Here is a 14,629-nt window from a genome sequence, read left to right on the forward strand (position 1 = left end):
ATTTTATCATAGAAAATCATTCATGAGAAAATGCAATTTAATTAAAAAATATATTATTCACAAAGCTTTGACTTATTACAATACTTATTCACAATATAAAAAACTAGACCAACGCCCACATTCAATTCTGACAACCTTCGTTGATTCATCGACAAACTTAACTTGTACTGGCTCGGACTTGTTGTCAAAAGTGCCATCGCCTAACTGACCGTGTGAGTTGAGACCAAAAGAATAGCATTTTCCACTTTTCAGTAGGGCCAGAGAATGTCTTGCACCACTAGCGATATAGGCAACAGGGTCAGTCGCAGATCCAAGATCAACCGGGTAAGGTACTCCACCTACGAATGAGGAAACCTGATTTTCCCCACGGTGAGAATCGATTCCCAATTGTCCAGATACATTCCAACCCCAAGAATATATGTCCCCATCAGACGTAAGAGCAAGGGTGTGCCAACCACCACAAGAAATATCTTTCACTATGCAGGGGAGGTCGTCAAAAAATTGAATTCGTTTCGGTTCTTCACAATTGACCATGACGTGATCATGATCAAAATGACCAAGTTCTCGTCGCCCACCAGAACCCCAAGAGTAAACAGCTCCAGTGTCAGTTAGTGCAGTAAAATGGCCAAAGCCACAAGAAAGCTTTTGTATTTCTATTTCACCATCTAGTCGCCATTTCAGAATGAGAGTTTCAGCAGCAACTTCGAAAATATTGCTGCAGTCATCCAACACAAATACGGATTTATCATTAGTGGCGATTTGTTTGACTTGAAATAGAGTATCTGGAAGTTGTACTTGTTTGAGGTTCCAGGAGAAAAACTCTGAGTTATAATTTAAACTAAAATCTATTTTATACAAAGAATTGGTCTTCTCACTGAAGCCAATCAACATATTTGCTGCGAGACAAACCTGGGATATCTTTAAGTCGAATCTTAACAGTTCACATTCTTGTGGGAAACCATCCCCTTTGGCAAACCAAGAATAAACGTTTCCTACTTTTTGAAAAACAATTAGATCAACTCTCATACGAGTGTTTTTCAAATTACAACCAATATTTACAGGAAGAGGATATAACATTTCAGATGAATTTCCTTCCGAAGACGGGACCACGCAATTGTGAAAGTCTAATCCAGCAAAGTACACAGTCATCGTAGTATATTATAGCATATGCATGTATTGTCACAATTTATTTTGAACGGCACTACGAATTATTTTCCAAGCAATTTTTCTACAGGTTCGTACATCCAGTCCTGTTAAAAATAGAACAAAATGAATTGTCTAATCAATAAGCATAATAAATAGCTTTCTAACCGTGTGATCCAAGAATTCTGTCTCTTTTCGTAACTCAGCCAAACGCTTCAAATGGTCCAGAGCGTCAGCTTTACGTCGATTACTTTCAGAGACGAGTGTATTCGAATATTTAGAAAAGAGTTTTTCGTCAATAGTTGAAAACTGGCTACTGGCTTTTGGAGTACTTGTTATCGAAGTTGAAGCTGCAGATGAAGTCGGGGGTGAAGTCGACAGAAGAAGACGAGATCTTGTTGACGTCGACGGAGTGGGGGTCGAGTTCGTATTTGACGTATTTGATGGTGAAGGACCCGTTCCAGTGGACATATTAATTGTTGTACTAGAGGCGATAATCCAATCTGTAACGTATAACAAATGTACGCATGCAAAATGCAACTCATTAAAGTATTTTCTTGAGAAACAACTTACGTATTCTTGTAAGCTTCAAACTTTCACTAGCAGAAGATTTAAAAAGTTCTAGCTTAGAACTTCTGTCTTAATTTTCTAATACTTTGTACTTATTTCAAGACTTTTCGTTTATAATTACCAATAGCAATTTTTCTCCTTTAGAAAGTTAATCAACACTGCATCATTTTAGCATTAGTTGGCAGTTGGTCATTTGAACTCTAGTTTGAGTTGACTTGCCACTTCACACTTTTGAGTGAAGTGAAAGTAGTAAAATTTGGAGAAAGTGAGGGAGCGAGTGAGAGAGAAGAAGTTTGTGTTTGACGGTGGGGCGAAGTGTACAATTCTTGGATTCACCACCACCAACGCATATCAGATGGCATAATATCCCATATACCGCAGTTTGACCATCACAAAATGCATATCATGAAGTGAATGAATTGCTAAGTACTTAAACCGGTTATTTGCAAGTAGCTGGCTGTGCTGTTGGTCAGTTCGGTTATATTCTCTGGTGGACTCATGGACTGAGAATCGGACGATATTTTGGTTGGTGAGGTGAGTGATTTCCCATCGTTCGGGAGAAGTTATTTTCTCTTCGGTGGAGCCAAAATTACAGATAAATTATAACGAGCAATTTATTGATTTATGTAGAAGTGTGCACAAGTAACTGGGTGCACAACCGTTTGCGCAGAGTCATCGTCATCTTATTAAGGTAACCTTAAAACGGGTTGTTGCAATTAAACACTTTAGGTATCAATGCTTTTGTCTACTTTGAGTTGTGTTTGAATTGTTTCCAAAAAATATTCTGGAAACCACATATACTGGATTAGCTAAGAGTTTGTTAAATCACAAATTAGTTAAATAAGTCAAATATAAATGGGTTAGTTTAACTTGACCTTGATTCTTAATACTCGAACTATCTTTCGCACCCACTAGGTGATATAGTTAATGGGTGCAATATAATCTTGTTGAGTATAATAGGTATGTATAATACTGAGCGTGGGATAGTTTCGTGATCACCCTTTCATTCATATAGTGAGAATCAGGATCTTGCAGTGGACCTAGTCTTTAATGAAATTAACTGAAATTGGGGAATTTCATAATCATAGTCTCATCGTGAGAATTCGTGCGTCGAGGATTACTTTTAAGACTTTTCCATTATGCATATTTATTAGAAATGAAATATCATTTCTCTCGAATACCTCAATGTATGCTATAAATTTTTTGGCTTTTTGTAGGAAAGGAAGCAAATTCATCTTGTATTCACCTACCAAAACTGCAAGATGGGTGTTTTAACAATTATTGGATATGGAGTGGGTTTGATTGTTCTGGGAATTGGTTTAGTCAAACTTTATTTCAAAATGGTGGCTGGTGTATGCAAAAGCAAGCGGAGGATTGATGGACAAGTTGCAATTATTACCGGAGCCAACAGTGGTTAGTATTTGTGCATATGTACTTATTCATTCTGCTTTAGTGCTTTGTACGCACACAAACAATTAAAATTTTTGGTACTATCCATTGTCTCTCACAAAAATTAGGAATCGGATATGAAACTGCCAAGGAACTTGCTCGACGTGGAGCTAAAGTGATATTGGCTTGTAGAAGTATGGATACTGCTGAAAAAGCTGCTGCAAAAATCCGAAGTACAACTGGAAATAGACAGGCAGTTGCAAAGAAACTTGATCTCAGCTCTTTGCAATCTGTGCGAGAGTTCTGCAGGGACATATTGAAGGAAGAAAGTCGCCTGGATATAATTGTTAATAACGCCGGGGTTGCTGGATTACGACGTACGAATCTGAATTTTTGTTTTATTTTATTCATTCAAAATAAAATGTTTAATATGTTCAATCGTAAACATTTAAATAGGAACTGTGGACAGTGACGGCATGGAACTACATTTCACTACAAATCACTTTGGTCCATTCCTAATGACGAATATGCTTCTCGGTTAGCACAGCACACTTACTCATGATAATATTTCTTTGTTACTGAATTACTGATTACATGTAAAATAGGATTAATGAAAAAAGGAAAGCAAGGCAGAATTATTAGTGTCTCGTCATTGGCTCACAAATGGACAAAAGAATTGGACCTCGACAATCTTAATTCAGAAAAGAAATGGGAACCAAAATTGTTATACGGTAAGTATAAGAGCAGTAGATAATCCTGAATTTTAACTACCCAAAAAACAGTGTCGATTTTAAATACACTTACCGTACGGAAAATTCAATGCACATTCAGATATGTTCAGAGTTACCACGAATTGGGTTCTCGCATTCGTCGACCAAAGATTATATTATACTCTACATATGATTGAAAATATGTTTCTATTTCTTAATAAAATAATTTCTATTTTTGCAGCCAGAACAAAATTAGCCAACATTCTATTCATGAAAGAACTTTCTCGTCGACTACAGGCAGCAGGATTGAACGGAATTCTTGCCAATGCTGTGAATCCAGGTTAATGATTACTCTTGAACTTGATAAATAGAATTCTGATTTAACGCTTCAATTTTATTCAAATATCCAGGAGGAGTTCAGACAGCTATATTTCGGCATGCTAGAAAAGCTTTCAAATACATGATTATGGTGTCGCAATTCTTTTTCAAGGTAGACAATTTTTAGGAATACTATTCTTATTTGCAGTGTATAAATATGTACTTTCTTAAATTGTAGACGCCTTATGAAGGAGCACAGCCATCAGTTCATCTCTGCGTCTCTGAAGATGTAGAAGGGAAGAGTGGATTGTATTGGACAGATTGCAAAGTACTATTAATCAATCGATTTAATTATTTTAAATTACGTTTTTGAAACAGAAAATATTACTTCTCTTATTCTTTATCATTTCCACAGATTTCCACTCCATCAAAATTGGCTGAAGACAAAGACCTAGCACAACGACTTTGGGAGCGTAGTGCACAGATTGTAAAGTTGGCTCCAGAAGAATATCACTTGAATTAGCGAAGTAACGTGTCTCGTAGTCTGCTCGTCGTTTAGCTTTACACAAATATTAATTGGATTTATTTTTGCAGTTCTATAATTATTACTATTTTGTGTGCACTGAAATCACATTCCAATTACCTGCATTTTTAAATTATAGGAATCTACACTTCGAACTAATTGTGTTTTATGTAGATCAGAAGCAAAATGTTTTCTCATAAGTTGTTTTTTGCGCTTTTTCTGCTAATTTATAACATTAAAATTACAGAAATACAATTAAAAATTATAACCATTCATTCCCCAGTATAACCAGGTGTCCAATAATAAAGTGATAAAAATTGTACTTTATTCTTATCAAATGGGTCGCACCCATTATTTAATTTCATGAAGTTTTATGCCAACAAATACATGAAACATTACTTTTTTGTACATTTTATATGATTGGTGAGACGATTGTGCACAGCGGCAAGTCTGACAGTCGATTGCACAAATACTTTTTAGCTCTGGGATCAAGTTAGATTTTAGGTTTAGGTTTAGTAGGATTAAGAACAAAGTTGTTGGTACTTTCATCTCCAACCACCCCCACCCACAAATGTCCCCTTAGCAAGTAGCCATGACCTGACCTCCACGATTGCCTTTGCACCCATTGTGCCACCCAACCTCTACGCCTGCTTGAGAGAGCATCTCTACCAACGAATACTGAACTGTCAAAATCGGAAACCAGATAATTTGCACGTATTATGCATAGCATTCAATCTTCCAGGACTAGTTAAGATTTTGAAAGCAAACTCTGCTGGAATACCGTAAGAAAATGAACTTCATCCCGGAGCAAGAACTCGTCATCAACCAACTGGTAACGATGTACAATGTTTTTGATTTTTTAATCTTAACTGCAATCTCAGTATTGGATATCTTAGGAACGTGGCACCGTCGTGACCAAATTTTTCTTCCGCAAAAGGGCTGAACGTAAGTCTTTTGTTCTACAGTATAATGATATAATGAACTTATGTATAGTATTCTACGTGAATCTGATTCGTCTAGAATACTGCTTAATTAATTGTACATGAAGGTTTGTTCTGAATCAGAACTTCTGATCTGAATATTCTGCTCTAGGTCGGACACTTGCTGTTCGACGGGAGACAAAACAAGTAATTTGGCAGCGCCCAAACAATAATGGTGGAAATGGAGCTGGGAACGGAGCAGGGGGGCCCGTGACGAACAACCTCCGCGTCCTATGCGAGGGCACCGTCGACATTCGAGAAATCAAACTACTCCGTCTGGGAAAAAACTCGAAAGATTTCGACAAATGGCCAGATGACTCAAAACGGCACGACAGGTATTACGAGCTACTCCTTGAAACTATGTGGGAGGGAGGAGGTTAGATTTCGAAGTTTCAAGATGGCTTTGAAAACAACCTAAAAAAACATTCACGACATCTGTCATATTATTGACCACCATTTTTATTCTTTTGTTGCAGTTCTAAATGTTTCGTAATTTTCTACGGTTCAGAGTTTCGATTAAGAACGCTAAGTATTGCAGCTCTCTCAGAGAAGGAAGCAGAACTGTGGATCAAGGTGTGTTAGATTTCTATATTTTCCAATAATGCATTGCAAATCCCAGCTAGGGTGTACTGGATAATAATTATAATTGTCTCTGAATTGTGACTCGTCTTTTCCTATTAACTAAAAAGTTGTTAGATTTCTTTGAATATTCCATGTACATGAATTACTAGTTGTACAATTTTAATTACTCATGTGATTTTTAATTACAGGGACTCAACTTTTTAATCGCAGACAATAACAAGACCCCATACCCTCTTCAACTTAATATGTGGTTGAGAAAAGAGTTTTATGGGATGGAGAATGCACGGGGGAATATTACATTGAAGGAGTTAAAAACCTTTCTTCCAAAAGTGAATTGTAAGATGAGTACGACTCGATTAAGGGAGGTAAGCATGTATATTTCGTGTACTGCAACATCAATTAATACGTAATTTACCGTTATAAGTGTGGTGGTAAATTTGTAATTTGTTCTCATGAAGCTATTTCAATCTGTGGATACGAGAAAGACGGGAGAGCTCGGATTTGACGATTTTGCAACTTTGTTTCATGACACTTTGGTATTTGACAAGGCACCCTTCAATGATTACTTGTCACAGGTAATATTTAATCCCCAATCATGATCAAGTATTACAAAAAATTGAAGATTAGAAAACGGATAATTGATTCAGAAAATAAAATTCCATGCAGTATTCCAAAGATGGTGAGATTGTTAGTTTCGACGAGTTTCGTCTTCTACTCGAAGTTGAGCAGAAAGAAAGCAAAGTGGATGTGTGCGGCGTCATAAGGGAGTATCTACAGGATCCACTGAGGGACGTGAAACAGCCACATCTTACAGTGTCAGAGGTAAGTACATATAATGTAAAATAAATAATGTGACTTTTTCAGAGTATAACCTATTAAAAATAAGAATAGAAACATGTTTAGCTTGTTTACTAAACTAGTATTATTTGTTTGCAATATTAGTTTGTGGACTACTTATATTCGAAACAGAATGAGATTTGGGACAGCAAATACTCTGTCATTCATCAAGATATGACACGTCCACTTTCCCACTATTGGATTGCATCCTCACACAATACGTAAGTTGATAAATAAATATTTATTCAGCACATCTTTGAGATCATCCATGTCTTCTTAATTGTGGCAAATAATCTACTTTTATAACCATATCCAGATACCTTACTGGAGGTAAGTTCACATGTTTTATCTTTTCTTGCCTACTTTACTCAAGGTTTATCTAGGAAATTGTTTGTTTGTGGCTTTTTTTAAACGCATATTCAAATGTAAAATATTGTGTTAGCATAAATTTTTCGACATATACATACTGTATGAGATAACGAACATTTCAGATGTGTTTCCTAAAGCAAACAATCCAGCATTTTTATACTCTTTTCAATCAAACTTTTTGCCTTTACACCAGATCAATTTAGTTCGGAATCCTCTGTTGAGGCCTATGTTCGTTGTTTACTGCAAGGATGTCGCTGTATCGAGCTGGATTGTTGGGGTAACTTTCTCATACGGTAGTACTCAATTCTAAATTCAAACTGTCAAGTAATTTAATCCGCAGATGGACCAGATTCGATGCCAATTATTTTTCATGGACACACACTCACTACAAAAATTAAATTTATAGACGTGCTGAAAGCAATTCGAGATCAAGCCTTTATTAGTTCAGAGTATCCTGTGATTCTAAGGTACGGTAATTAATTATTACTAGGACCATTCCGTACTAGGTTGTCTTCAATAAACTTGTATTATTCCGCAGTATTGAAGACCATTGCACTTTGCCACAGCAGGTACGACGAGTTGGTATTTTAAGATTAAAAAAAACTTGAACCCCATTTGCATTACTTTGATTGCAGAGGAAGATGGCGCAAAAATTCCAAGAAGTTTGTGAAAAACAATTATAAATTGACTAATACTATTTTGTATCACAAGCTAAAGAATTGTTTAAGAAATTTCGAATGTTTCTTTTATATATTGAACTCATTGCAATTACTACTATTGTCATTACAGATATTTGGAGATATGTTGGTGACGCAGTTCCTCGATAAGAATGAAATACAGCTGCCTTCGCCAGAGCAACTCAAACGTCGAATCATTTTGAAGTAAGATTATTGCCGACAGTGCATAAAATTCATTGTTGTGCTTGAAAGTTTGTTTTAGTAAAAGGAAGCGAATCTTCTACGAAAAATAACCGTTGTGTATTTAATAATATAGACACAAGAAATTGCCTGAAAATGGAACCTTAGAAGAAGTTGCAAGCACGACGAGGCAACCTGAAGAGTTTTCCAAAGGTAAATTTTTTCCACATTTACTGATTCGTATCGGATACGGATCAAATCATTGAATATCAAATTGGATACGTCGTGTCCAATTTGTTATTCTATCTTAAGCATCTGATTGATTGATTACTGTTTTGTTTTTTCCAAAGATATTGATTTATCCAACACAATAAAAAATGGAGTAATGTATTTGAAAGACGATCTTGGGCTGGACTGGATACCACATTTCTTTGTTCTTACTTATACGCAGCTGTCGTACACAGAAATGACAACAGATCAAGATATTAATGACGATACAGCAAGCATTGAAGAAGCCAGTGATCAAGATGACCCTTCTGTTGTTGGTACCGCCAAGAGAAGTAAGAAGAATGAAGACGAACTGCATTTTAGTGAAGGTAGCGAAACAAAATGCTTTGTATTCTTCGAAGCAATTTATTATCGTATACAATGCAAAAAGGGTCAATCGTGAAATCATCGAATATCAAAAAAAAATGTCGTTTTTCGGAGAGTACATTTCATATACATTCACAGTGACAAAGCAAAGATGAAACGGCAGGATAGCAACTCGATAATTTTTACGATGGACCATTTTGTATTTTATACAGCGAAATACTATATTTACGTAACTAAATAATATAAATAATTAATTAAATTTAGGGTGGTTTCACGGCCGATTACGAGGAGGAAGAGGTGCAGCCAATGAACTTGTTGAAAAGTATGCGACTGATTATGGAGATGGAACTTTCCTAGTGCGTGAGAGTGAAAACTTTGTTGGTGATTACACCATTTCATTCTACAAATCGAATAAAGTGCATCACTGCCACATTCAGTGAGTTCTTATCTATAAAAATTAGTTTTATAAATCTATAGTGAATAAAATTCTCATGTTCCAATGGACTCTGTCTAGCTGGTCGCAAGTCGACTATTTCACAAGGTTTATTGACAGAATGAACTTGTATTTGCAGTTCGAAATATGAATGGGGACAAGTTAAGTATTATCTAGTGGACTCGTTAACATTTGATAGTTTATACAGGTAAGTTGTAAATGCAAATGTATACTCATATGTGCGGGATGACGGAGAGATTTGAATAACCTGTAGTAATACATAATTTCGTGTACTTTGTCTAGTTTATTATTATTTTATCTAATTGCTTACAGCTTGATAACAAATTATCGAGGGAACCCTATTCGTGGACTTGAATTTCAAGTACGCCTCACCGAAGCAGTACCGCAGCCTCAGAGCCACGAGGGGAAGCCTTGGTTTCATGCTAACATTGATAGAAATGGAGCAGAAGAATTATTGCGACGAGTGCCTGTGGACGGTGCATTTATGGTTCGTACCATTTCTCATGAAGACGCCAGGTTTGCTATTTCATTTCGAGTTCAAAAGAAGATCAAGCATTGTGTGATTAAAGAAGAGGGACGGCTTTTCACTGTGGGCATTAACAAGTTTGAAACACTAGCAGATTTGATTTCTCACTATTCGAAATATCCATTTTATCAAAAAGTTAAGCTAACACAAGCGGTCAATCAGGAGTTGGTCAAGACTTTGGGGAATAGTACAGATGATGATGTCTACACTCATACAGACTACTTGGACACAAATGTAATTTGTTCAGATAATAATAACGTCAGAGTGCGTACGCTATATGACTACGAAGCCCGTCGTGCCGATGAATTATCCTTTCGCAAGGGAGAATTAATCACAAATGTGTCAAAGGTAACAAAACAAATACCAAATATTTATCATCCTGTCATACTCTGAAGCGTGTAGTATATTTCCATTATTTAAATGCCCTGAAACAAATTATCTCATTTTTACCTTTGCAAAGTTTATAAGATATTCAAAAACCTGCAAAAATAGCATGTAAAAATGAAATTCTATACTCTGTCGACCATTATTTGATTATTATTTAAATAGAAATTTGAAGTTTCGAGTATTAGTTTATGGAAGAAATACGGAATCGCTAATAGATTAAAAAGTTAAAAGTGAAATTCTATTCGTTTGTAACTTTCCAGGAGCATGAGGGATGGTGGAGAGGAGTATTAATGACAGAGAACGGTTTGATAAGTGAGCAGTCACTAAACGGATGGTTCCCTTCGAACTATGTGGAGGAAATAGAGCCAGATGATGAAGATGAACAAACTCCATTGGGTTCTCTACAAAAAGGATCAGTTGAAATGACACTGGGGGCTTACGTAGAACTTCTTAAAAATACATCCTGCGATTCGATCCAGTATGTTATCAAAATATTTGCTGGAGGAACCTCCGTAGGCGTCGGGAACAGCTCTACATCAGTTCCATCCATCCTCCTTGGTTTGAAATGTGAACCAGAAGCCAAGGAATGGGTTGAAGCAATCCGAGAAGTGAGTGCAAGTGCAAGTGACCGAGAAAACAAGAATAAAAGGATTGAAAGGATTAACCGGATAGCAAAGGAGTTGTCCAGTCTAATTGTTTACTGTTGCAGCGTTAACAAATTTAATTTAGAACGTGTCCGAGCGAAAGGAAGAGTGTTTTATGAGATGTACAGCTTTCCCGAAACTGCAGGTTAGAAAGTAATGCTTTTTGTAGAGAATCATATTATTTAAAATGTGACCCTAAAAGTAACATTAATAACAGTAATAATAGTCACAGAATGATCACATATCACATAAATATTACCTACATTTTTTATTATTATTTGATTTCAGCTGAAAAATGGATGTGCGCTTCTGAGAATTCCTTCTTCATTTGGTACCATCAAGTATGTTGATCTTGTATTTTCACGATAACTTAACGCCAACACCACATACTCTAAAATTATTGTTCCGGATCACCTCAGTTGCATAAATTTCACTATGCTCATTTTCGGCCATTCCACGTTGAGTAGACTATGTCTCTCTCTAATGTGTCAAAATATGAAAATGAGGTGACACGCTGGAATATTTCTAGTCGTACATACAAAAATATATTTGTATGCAGGCCTAAAAGTTACATGATGGTAGATACCATCATAATCATGATATGCACAATGATGACGGTGGCACGGTGGAGGTGAACCGTTCTTGTTGTTTATTAATTGTGTTATTTTATACTAATTATAGGTCCAGTTCAGTCGCGTATATCCCAAAGGACAACGACTGGACTCCTCCAACTACAATCCTGTTCCTCTGTGGAATTCGGGTTGCCAAATGGTTGCGCTGAATTATCAAACCCCAGACAAAGCTATGCAATTGAACCATGGAAAATTCCGACAAAATGGAAGATGTGGGTGAGTGTATTTTGTTTGTTCTGTGCAAATTTTATTGGTAGTGACCTAACCTAATCTTATTCCAATTGCAGCTACGTTTTAAGACCAGAGTTTATGTTTCAATCTGATGAGGACTCCATGATAGTTTCGCCATTTGAAAATATTGTCATCACCATCGTGGTTAGTACTTAACTTACGATTACTATAATAGTATTGAGGATTAGTTGAAATTATAGTAATTGAGATCAAAAGCATTTTTAAATTAATGCTGCTGATACATAATCTTCATACAAAGTTTGTTACTAAAAAGAATTTATGCATATATACGGTTGTAATAAACCTCATAGCTTATCCTACTAGCAAATAACTATTTTTTGTTAATTTTATTCTTATTAGGTTCTTGGTGCACGACATCTCTCCAAATCTGGCAGAGGAATTGTGAGTCCTTTCGTTGAAATTGAGGTAATTGGAAACTCTTCAGAGGCCAGGAAAACTAAAACCTTTCCAGACAATGGACTCAATCCGTACTGGAATGAGACTTTTGACTTTGAAATAGTGTGCCCCGATTTGGTGATGATAAGATTTGTAGGTGAGTTTAATCCCATCAATATTGCTTGAAACATGATGACACAGATGAGACGAATTTGGGTAATTTAGAGAGAGGAGTAAGAGCTCTGAATATTATTATTAGGTTCCGTTTAAAACAATATGTGTAATGGAGTCAGAACTAGTCCTATGTATATCTGCATACGCTACTCCTTCTACATTCAAGTCAAATCCAGGTCGATAATCCCGTTGTTCGTTGAGTTGTGATTTTTTATGCCACAGGCTCTCAAACCCGAACAAACATTTTCCACAAAAATGTCACAGAAATGTTTATTTGAATTGGTAACCTTTTTCTGGTAGAAAATAAATTATTTTAGTGCCCAATGTGTAGCTGATATTGCACAGAAATTAAGACTTTCGTCAAAAAATGTTATACTGTACAGATATAATTTCAAAAATTCAAATTTTCCGACTCCCTAGTGTTATTAACAGCACGAACTGTGTCTGTAACGTGTACACTTGACCGTGGCGTGAATAAACTATGTATCAAAATATTTGCAAAACTTACGTTTCTCTAAAATTTAAACTTTTTGCAGTGTATGATGAGGACATGTTTGGTGACCCTAATTTTATTGGACAAGCTTGTTATCCCTTGAAATGCTTGAGGGAGGGTTACAGAAGTATTCCTCTCCAAAACGGGTTCGGAGAAGACTTGGAACTGAGCTCTCTACTTGTGCGTTACTCCGTAAAGCCGGCTGTGAGCCCTTTTTAACACTACTCCCAATGATTTGAATTATTATTAGTATTTTGGTAGACTTGTTTATATAATGCCCAACCCACAAATTCAAAGTCTGTTGAGACTAGAGAATTACTATATCACGATATTCACAATTGATTACTAAGTCATCGATTATCTAGATACGTACGTAATGCATCCAAACATTTAAATGACGCAGAGATGTGGGTTGTTAGTTTTTGTGATTGGTTAGTTCAAGGTTCCTTTTCCCGTTCGAAATATACTGAATCGAAGTCGCAGCTATATAAGTAGAATTTATTAAATGTTTGTATTTGCTATTTTCATTTTCTTCGTCCACTAGTTTTAAGATAGTACTTTGAGTAGTAGGGGGTAGGAATGACGATGACGACGTGTTATTAAACTGTCGCAAACACGCAACGTGGTTTATATTATAGAGTCGATGCATTCATCTATGTAATAGCAATGTCGGATCGAATCATGAACCAATTCTTTCTCCCCATGTGTGATGGAATTCGGTTCAGATATGTATGTTACATCATATAAAAATCATGTTACAGAATTAAGTAAAGAATTAGGCAAATGTGCGCAGTTTGTGGAAAGGAATTAGATTTTTAACGCAATTCGGCACATAAAAAAATGTTATTTTTATTTGTGCTTTATGTATGTATAATACATGAATGCATGCTTTCTCATTGTAAGCAAGGCCCGATACTCAATAAATGGGATGTATGTATAGTATAATATTTTATGTGCGAAACGGGTAGGTGGGTGCGTATGTGGATGGTTGTAATTGCTGATAAAACAAACAGTGAGACAAAACAAAAGTATTTCTTAGTTGTAAATGTTCTGTGACAGGATTTAACACTTGTTTTTATTCTAAAATCGTCATCTATTCACATAATGACAATTTTATGGTTTACTGAAAGTAAACTAAATTTTTACCTACTTACTCAATTTTTATTGTAATCATCGCTACCTGACAAATTTTAACCATGTAATTTTATTCCAATCTAATTCCAAAGTCTGTGTTCTTGTATCTTTCCAGCCGAAATGTGTAAGTAACTTACAGCAGTAGTTAGTGCTGTGCAACTTATTTTTCTTTGTGCACTCCTCAATAATCATTCACACTAAAAGGCAATCAACTTGTGAGAACCTTGTAAAATTAACTTATTATAAGATCAAACTTATCATGTTTTTTAAAACGCTTGCATGAAATAAAGCTGTTCGGGTCAATCAAATCAATCAAAACTTTTTAAAAGAAGGCAATGTAACAAAGTACTGATAATACATAAATAATATATTATTATAAACGTGCTCTTGTTACTACTATTCCCTTGATCATAAAAGTTTTAACCGTATATATTGTTTTAGAAAGTTTTGTTGTAAGTTTTTAACTGTAAACAAGAAAATGTGTGAGAAACAAATGTAACCAACTATGTACAAGCAGAAACGAATAAAAGCTGCTTCGCAGATATTTTATTTACCGACACGGGTTGTCTGCATTTTTAAATGTTTGTTGGAAAAGTGAGCATGTATTAAATATATTTATATTTACATAAGTATAGCTTGGGATGAATATGGACGAACGTCACCATCTCAGCATGGAGCACTATTGC

At 35.7% G+C, this 14,629-nt stretch overlaps 3 protein-coding genes across 3 annotated transcripts; 2 read left to right on the forward strand and 1 right to left on the reverse strand.

Annotated features, from left to right (window-relative positions):
- Nucleotide 1: 1 nt before the first annotated feature.
- LOC110852786 (RCC1 domain-containing protein 1) lies at nucleotides 2–2,071 on the reverse strand. Its single transcript, XM_022100905.2, has 3 exons — nucleotides 1,717–2,071; nucleotides 1,312–1,646; nucleotides 2–1,250 (listed from the first exon to the last, which is right to left on the reverse strand). The coding sequence occupies exon 3, from the start codon at nucleotides 1,147–1,149 to the stop codon at nucleotides 85–87; it is 1,065 nt and encodes a 354-aa protein (XP_021956597.1). The 5' UTR covers nucleotides 1,150–1,250; nucleotides 1,312–1,646; nucleotides 1,717–2,071; the 3' UTR covers nucleotides 2–84.
- Nucleotides 2,072–2,105: 34 nt separating this feature from the next.
- LOC110852787 (retinol dehydrogenase 13) lies at nucleotides 2,106–4,980 on the forward strand. The gene is made up of 10 exons (XM_022100906.2): nucleotides 2,106–2,247; nucleotides 2,344–2,404; nucleotides 2,931–3,126; nucleotides 3,231–3,479; nucleotides 3,559–3,639; nucleotides 3,708–3,833; nucleotides 4,054–4,152; nucleotides 4,223–4,302; nucleotides 4,369–4,458; nucleotides 4,546–4,980. The coding sequence occupies exons 3-10, from the start codon at nucleotides 2,976–2,978 to the stop codon at nucleotides 4,651–4,653; spliced, it is 984 nt and encodes a 327-aa protein (XP_021956598.1). The 5' UTR covers nucleotides 2,106–2,247; nucleotides 2,344–2,404; nucleotides 2,931–2,975; the 3' UTR covers nucleotides 4,654–4,980.
- A 113-nt stretch (nucleotides 4,981–5,093) lies between these two features.
- On the forward strand, nucleotides 5,094–14,500 carry LOC110851828 (1-phosphatidylinositol 4,5-bisphosphate phosphodiesterase gamma-1). Its single transcript, XM_022099740.2, has 25 exons — nucleotides 5,094–5,485; nucleotides 5,550–5,598; nucleotides 5,746–5,968; nucleotides 6,110–6,206; nucleotides 6,404–6,580; nucleotides 6,674–6,790; nucleotides 6,882–7,037; nucleotides 7,158–7,273; nucleotides 7,369–7,382; nucleotides 7,615–7,698; nucleotides 7,762–7,888; nucleotides 7,960–7,990; nucleotides 8,057–8,083; nucleotides 8,211–8,302; nucleotides 8,415–8,491; nucleotides 8,629–8,874; nucleotides 9,137–9,308; nucleotides 9,445–9,513; nucleotides 9,639–10,200; nucleotides 10,500–11,028; nucleotides 11,172–11,224; nucleotides 11,565–11,731; nucleotides 11,803–11,890; nucleotides 12,107–12,299; nucleotides 12,853–14,500. The coding sequence occupies exons 1-25, from the start codon at nucleotides 5,444–5,446 to the stop codon at nucleotides 13,026–13,028; spliced, it is 3,684 nt and encodes a 1,227-aa protein (XP_021955432.1). The 5' UTR covers nucleotides 5,094–5,443; the 3' UTR covers nucleotides 13,029–14,500.
- Nucleotides 14,501–14,629: the final 129 nt, after the last annotated feature.

Source organism: Folsomia candida, unplaced genomic scaffold (genome assembly GCF_002217175.1).
Source record: "Folsomia candida strain VU population unplaced genomic scaffold, ASM221717v1 Fcan01_Sc007, whole genome shotgun sequence".
Classification (NCBI taxonomy): domain Eukaryota; kingdom Metazoa; phylum Arthropoda; class Collembola; order Entomobryomorpha; family Isotomidae; genus Folsomia; species Folsomia candida.

Excerpts from the sequence above, each read along its gene's own strand:
- LOC110852786 (XM_022100905.2), bottom strand. The coding sequence starts at position 1,149 with ATGACTGTGTACTTTGCTGGATTAGACTTTCACAATTGCGTGGTCCCG.
- LOC110852787 (XM_022100906.2), top strand. The coding sequence starts at position 2,976 with ATGGGTGTTTTAACAATTATTGGATATGGAGTGGGTTTGATTGTTCTG. Across the intron at positions 3,127-3,230 it reads TATTACCGGAGCCAACAGTG|GAATCGGATATGAAACTGCC; the intron begins GTTAGTATTTGT and ends CACAAAAATTAG. Across the intron at positions 4,153-4,222 it reads TGCCAATGCTGTGAATCCAG|GAGGAGTTCAGACAGCTATA; the intron begins GTTAATGATTAC and ends TCAAATATCCAG.
- LOC110851828 (XM_022099740.2), top strand. The coding sequence starts at position 5,444 with ATGAACTTCATCCCGGAGCAAGAACTCGTCATCAACCAACTG. Across the intron at positions 8,303-8,414 it reads AAACGTCGAATCATTTTGAA|ACACAAGAAATTGCCTGAAA; the intron begins GTAAGATTATTG and ends TTAATAATATAG. Across the intron at positions 11,891-12,106 it reads ATATTGTCATCACCATCGTG|GTTCTTGGTGCACGACATCT; the intron begins GTTAGTACTTAA and ends TATTCTTATTAG.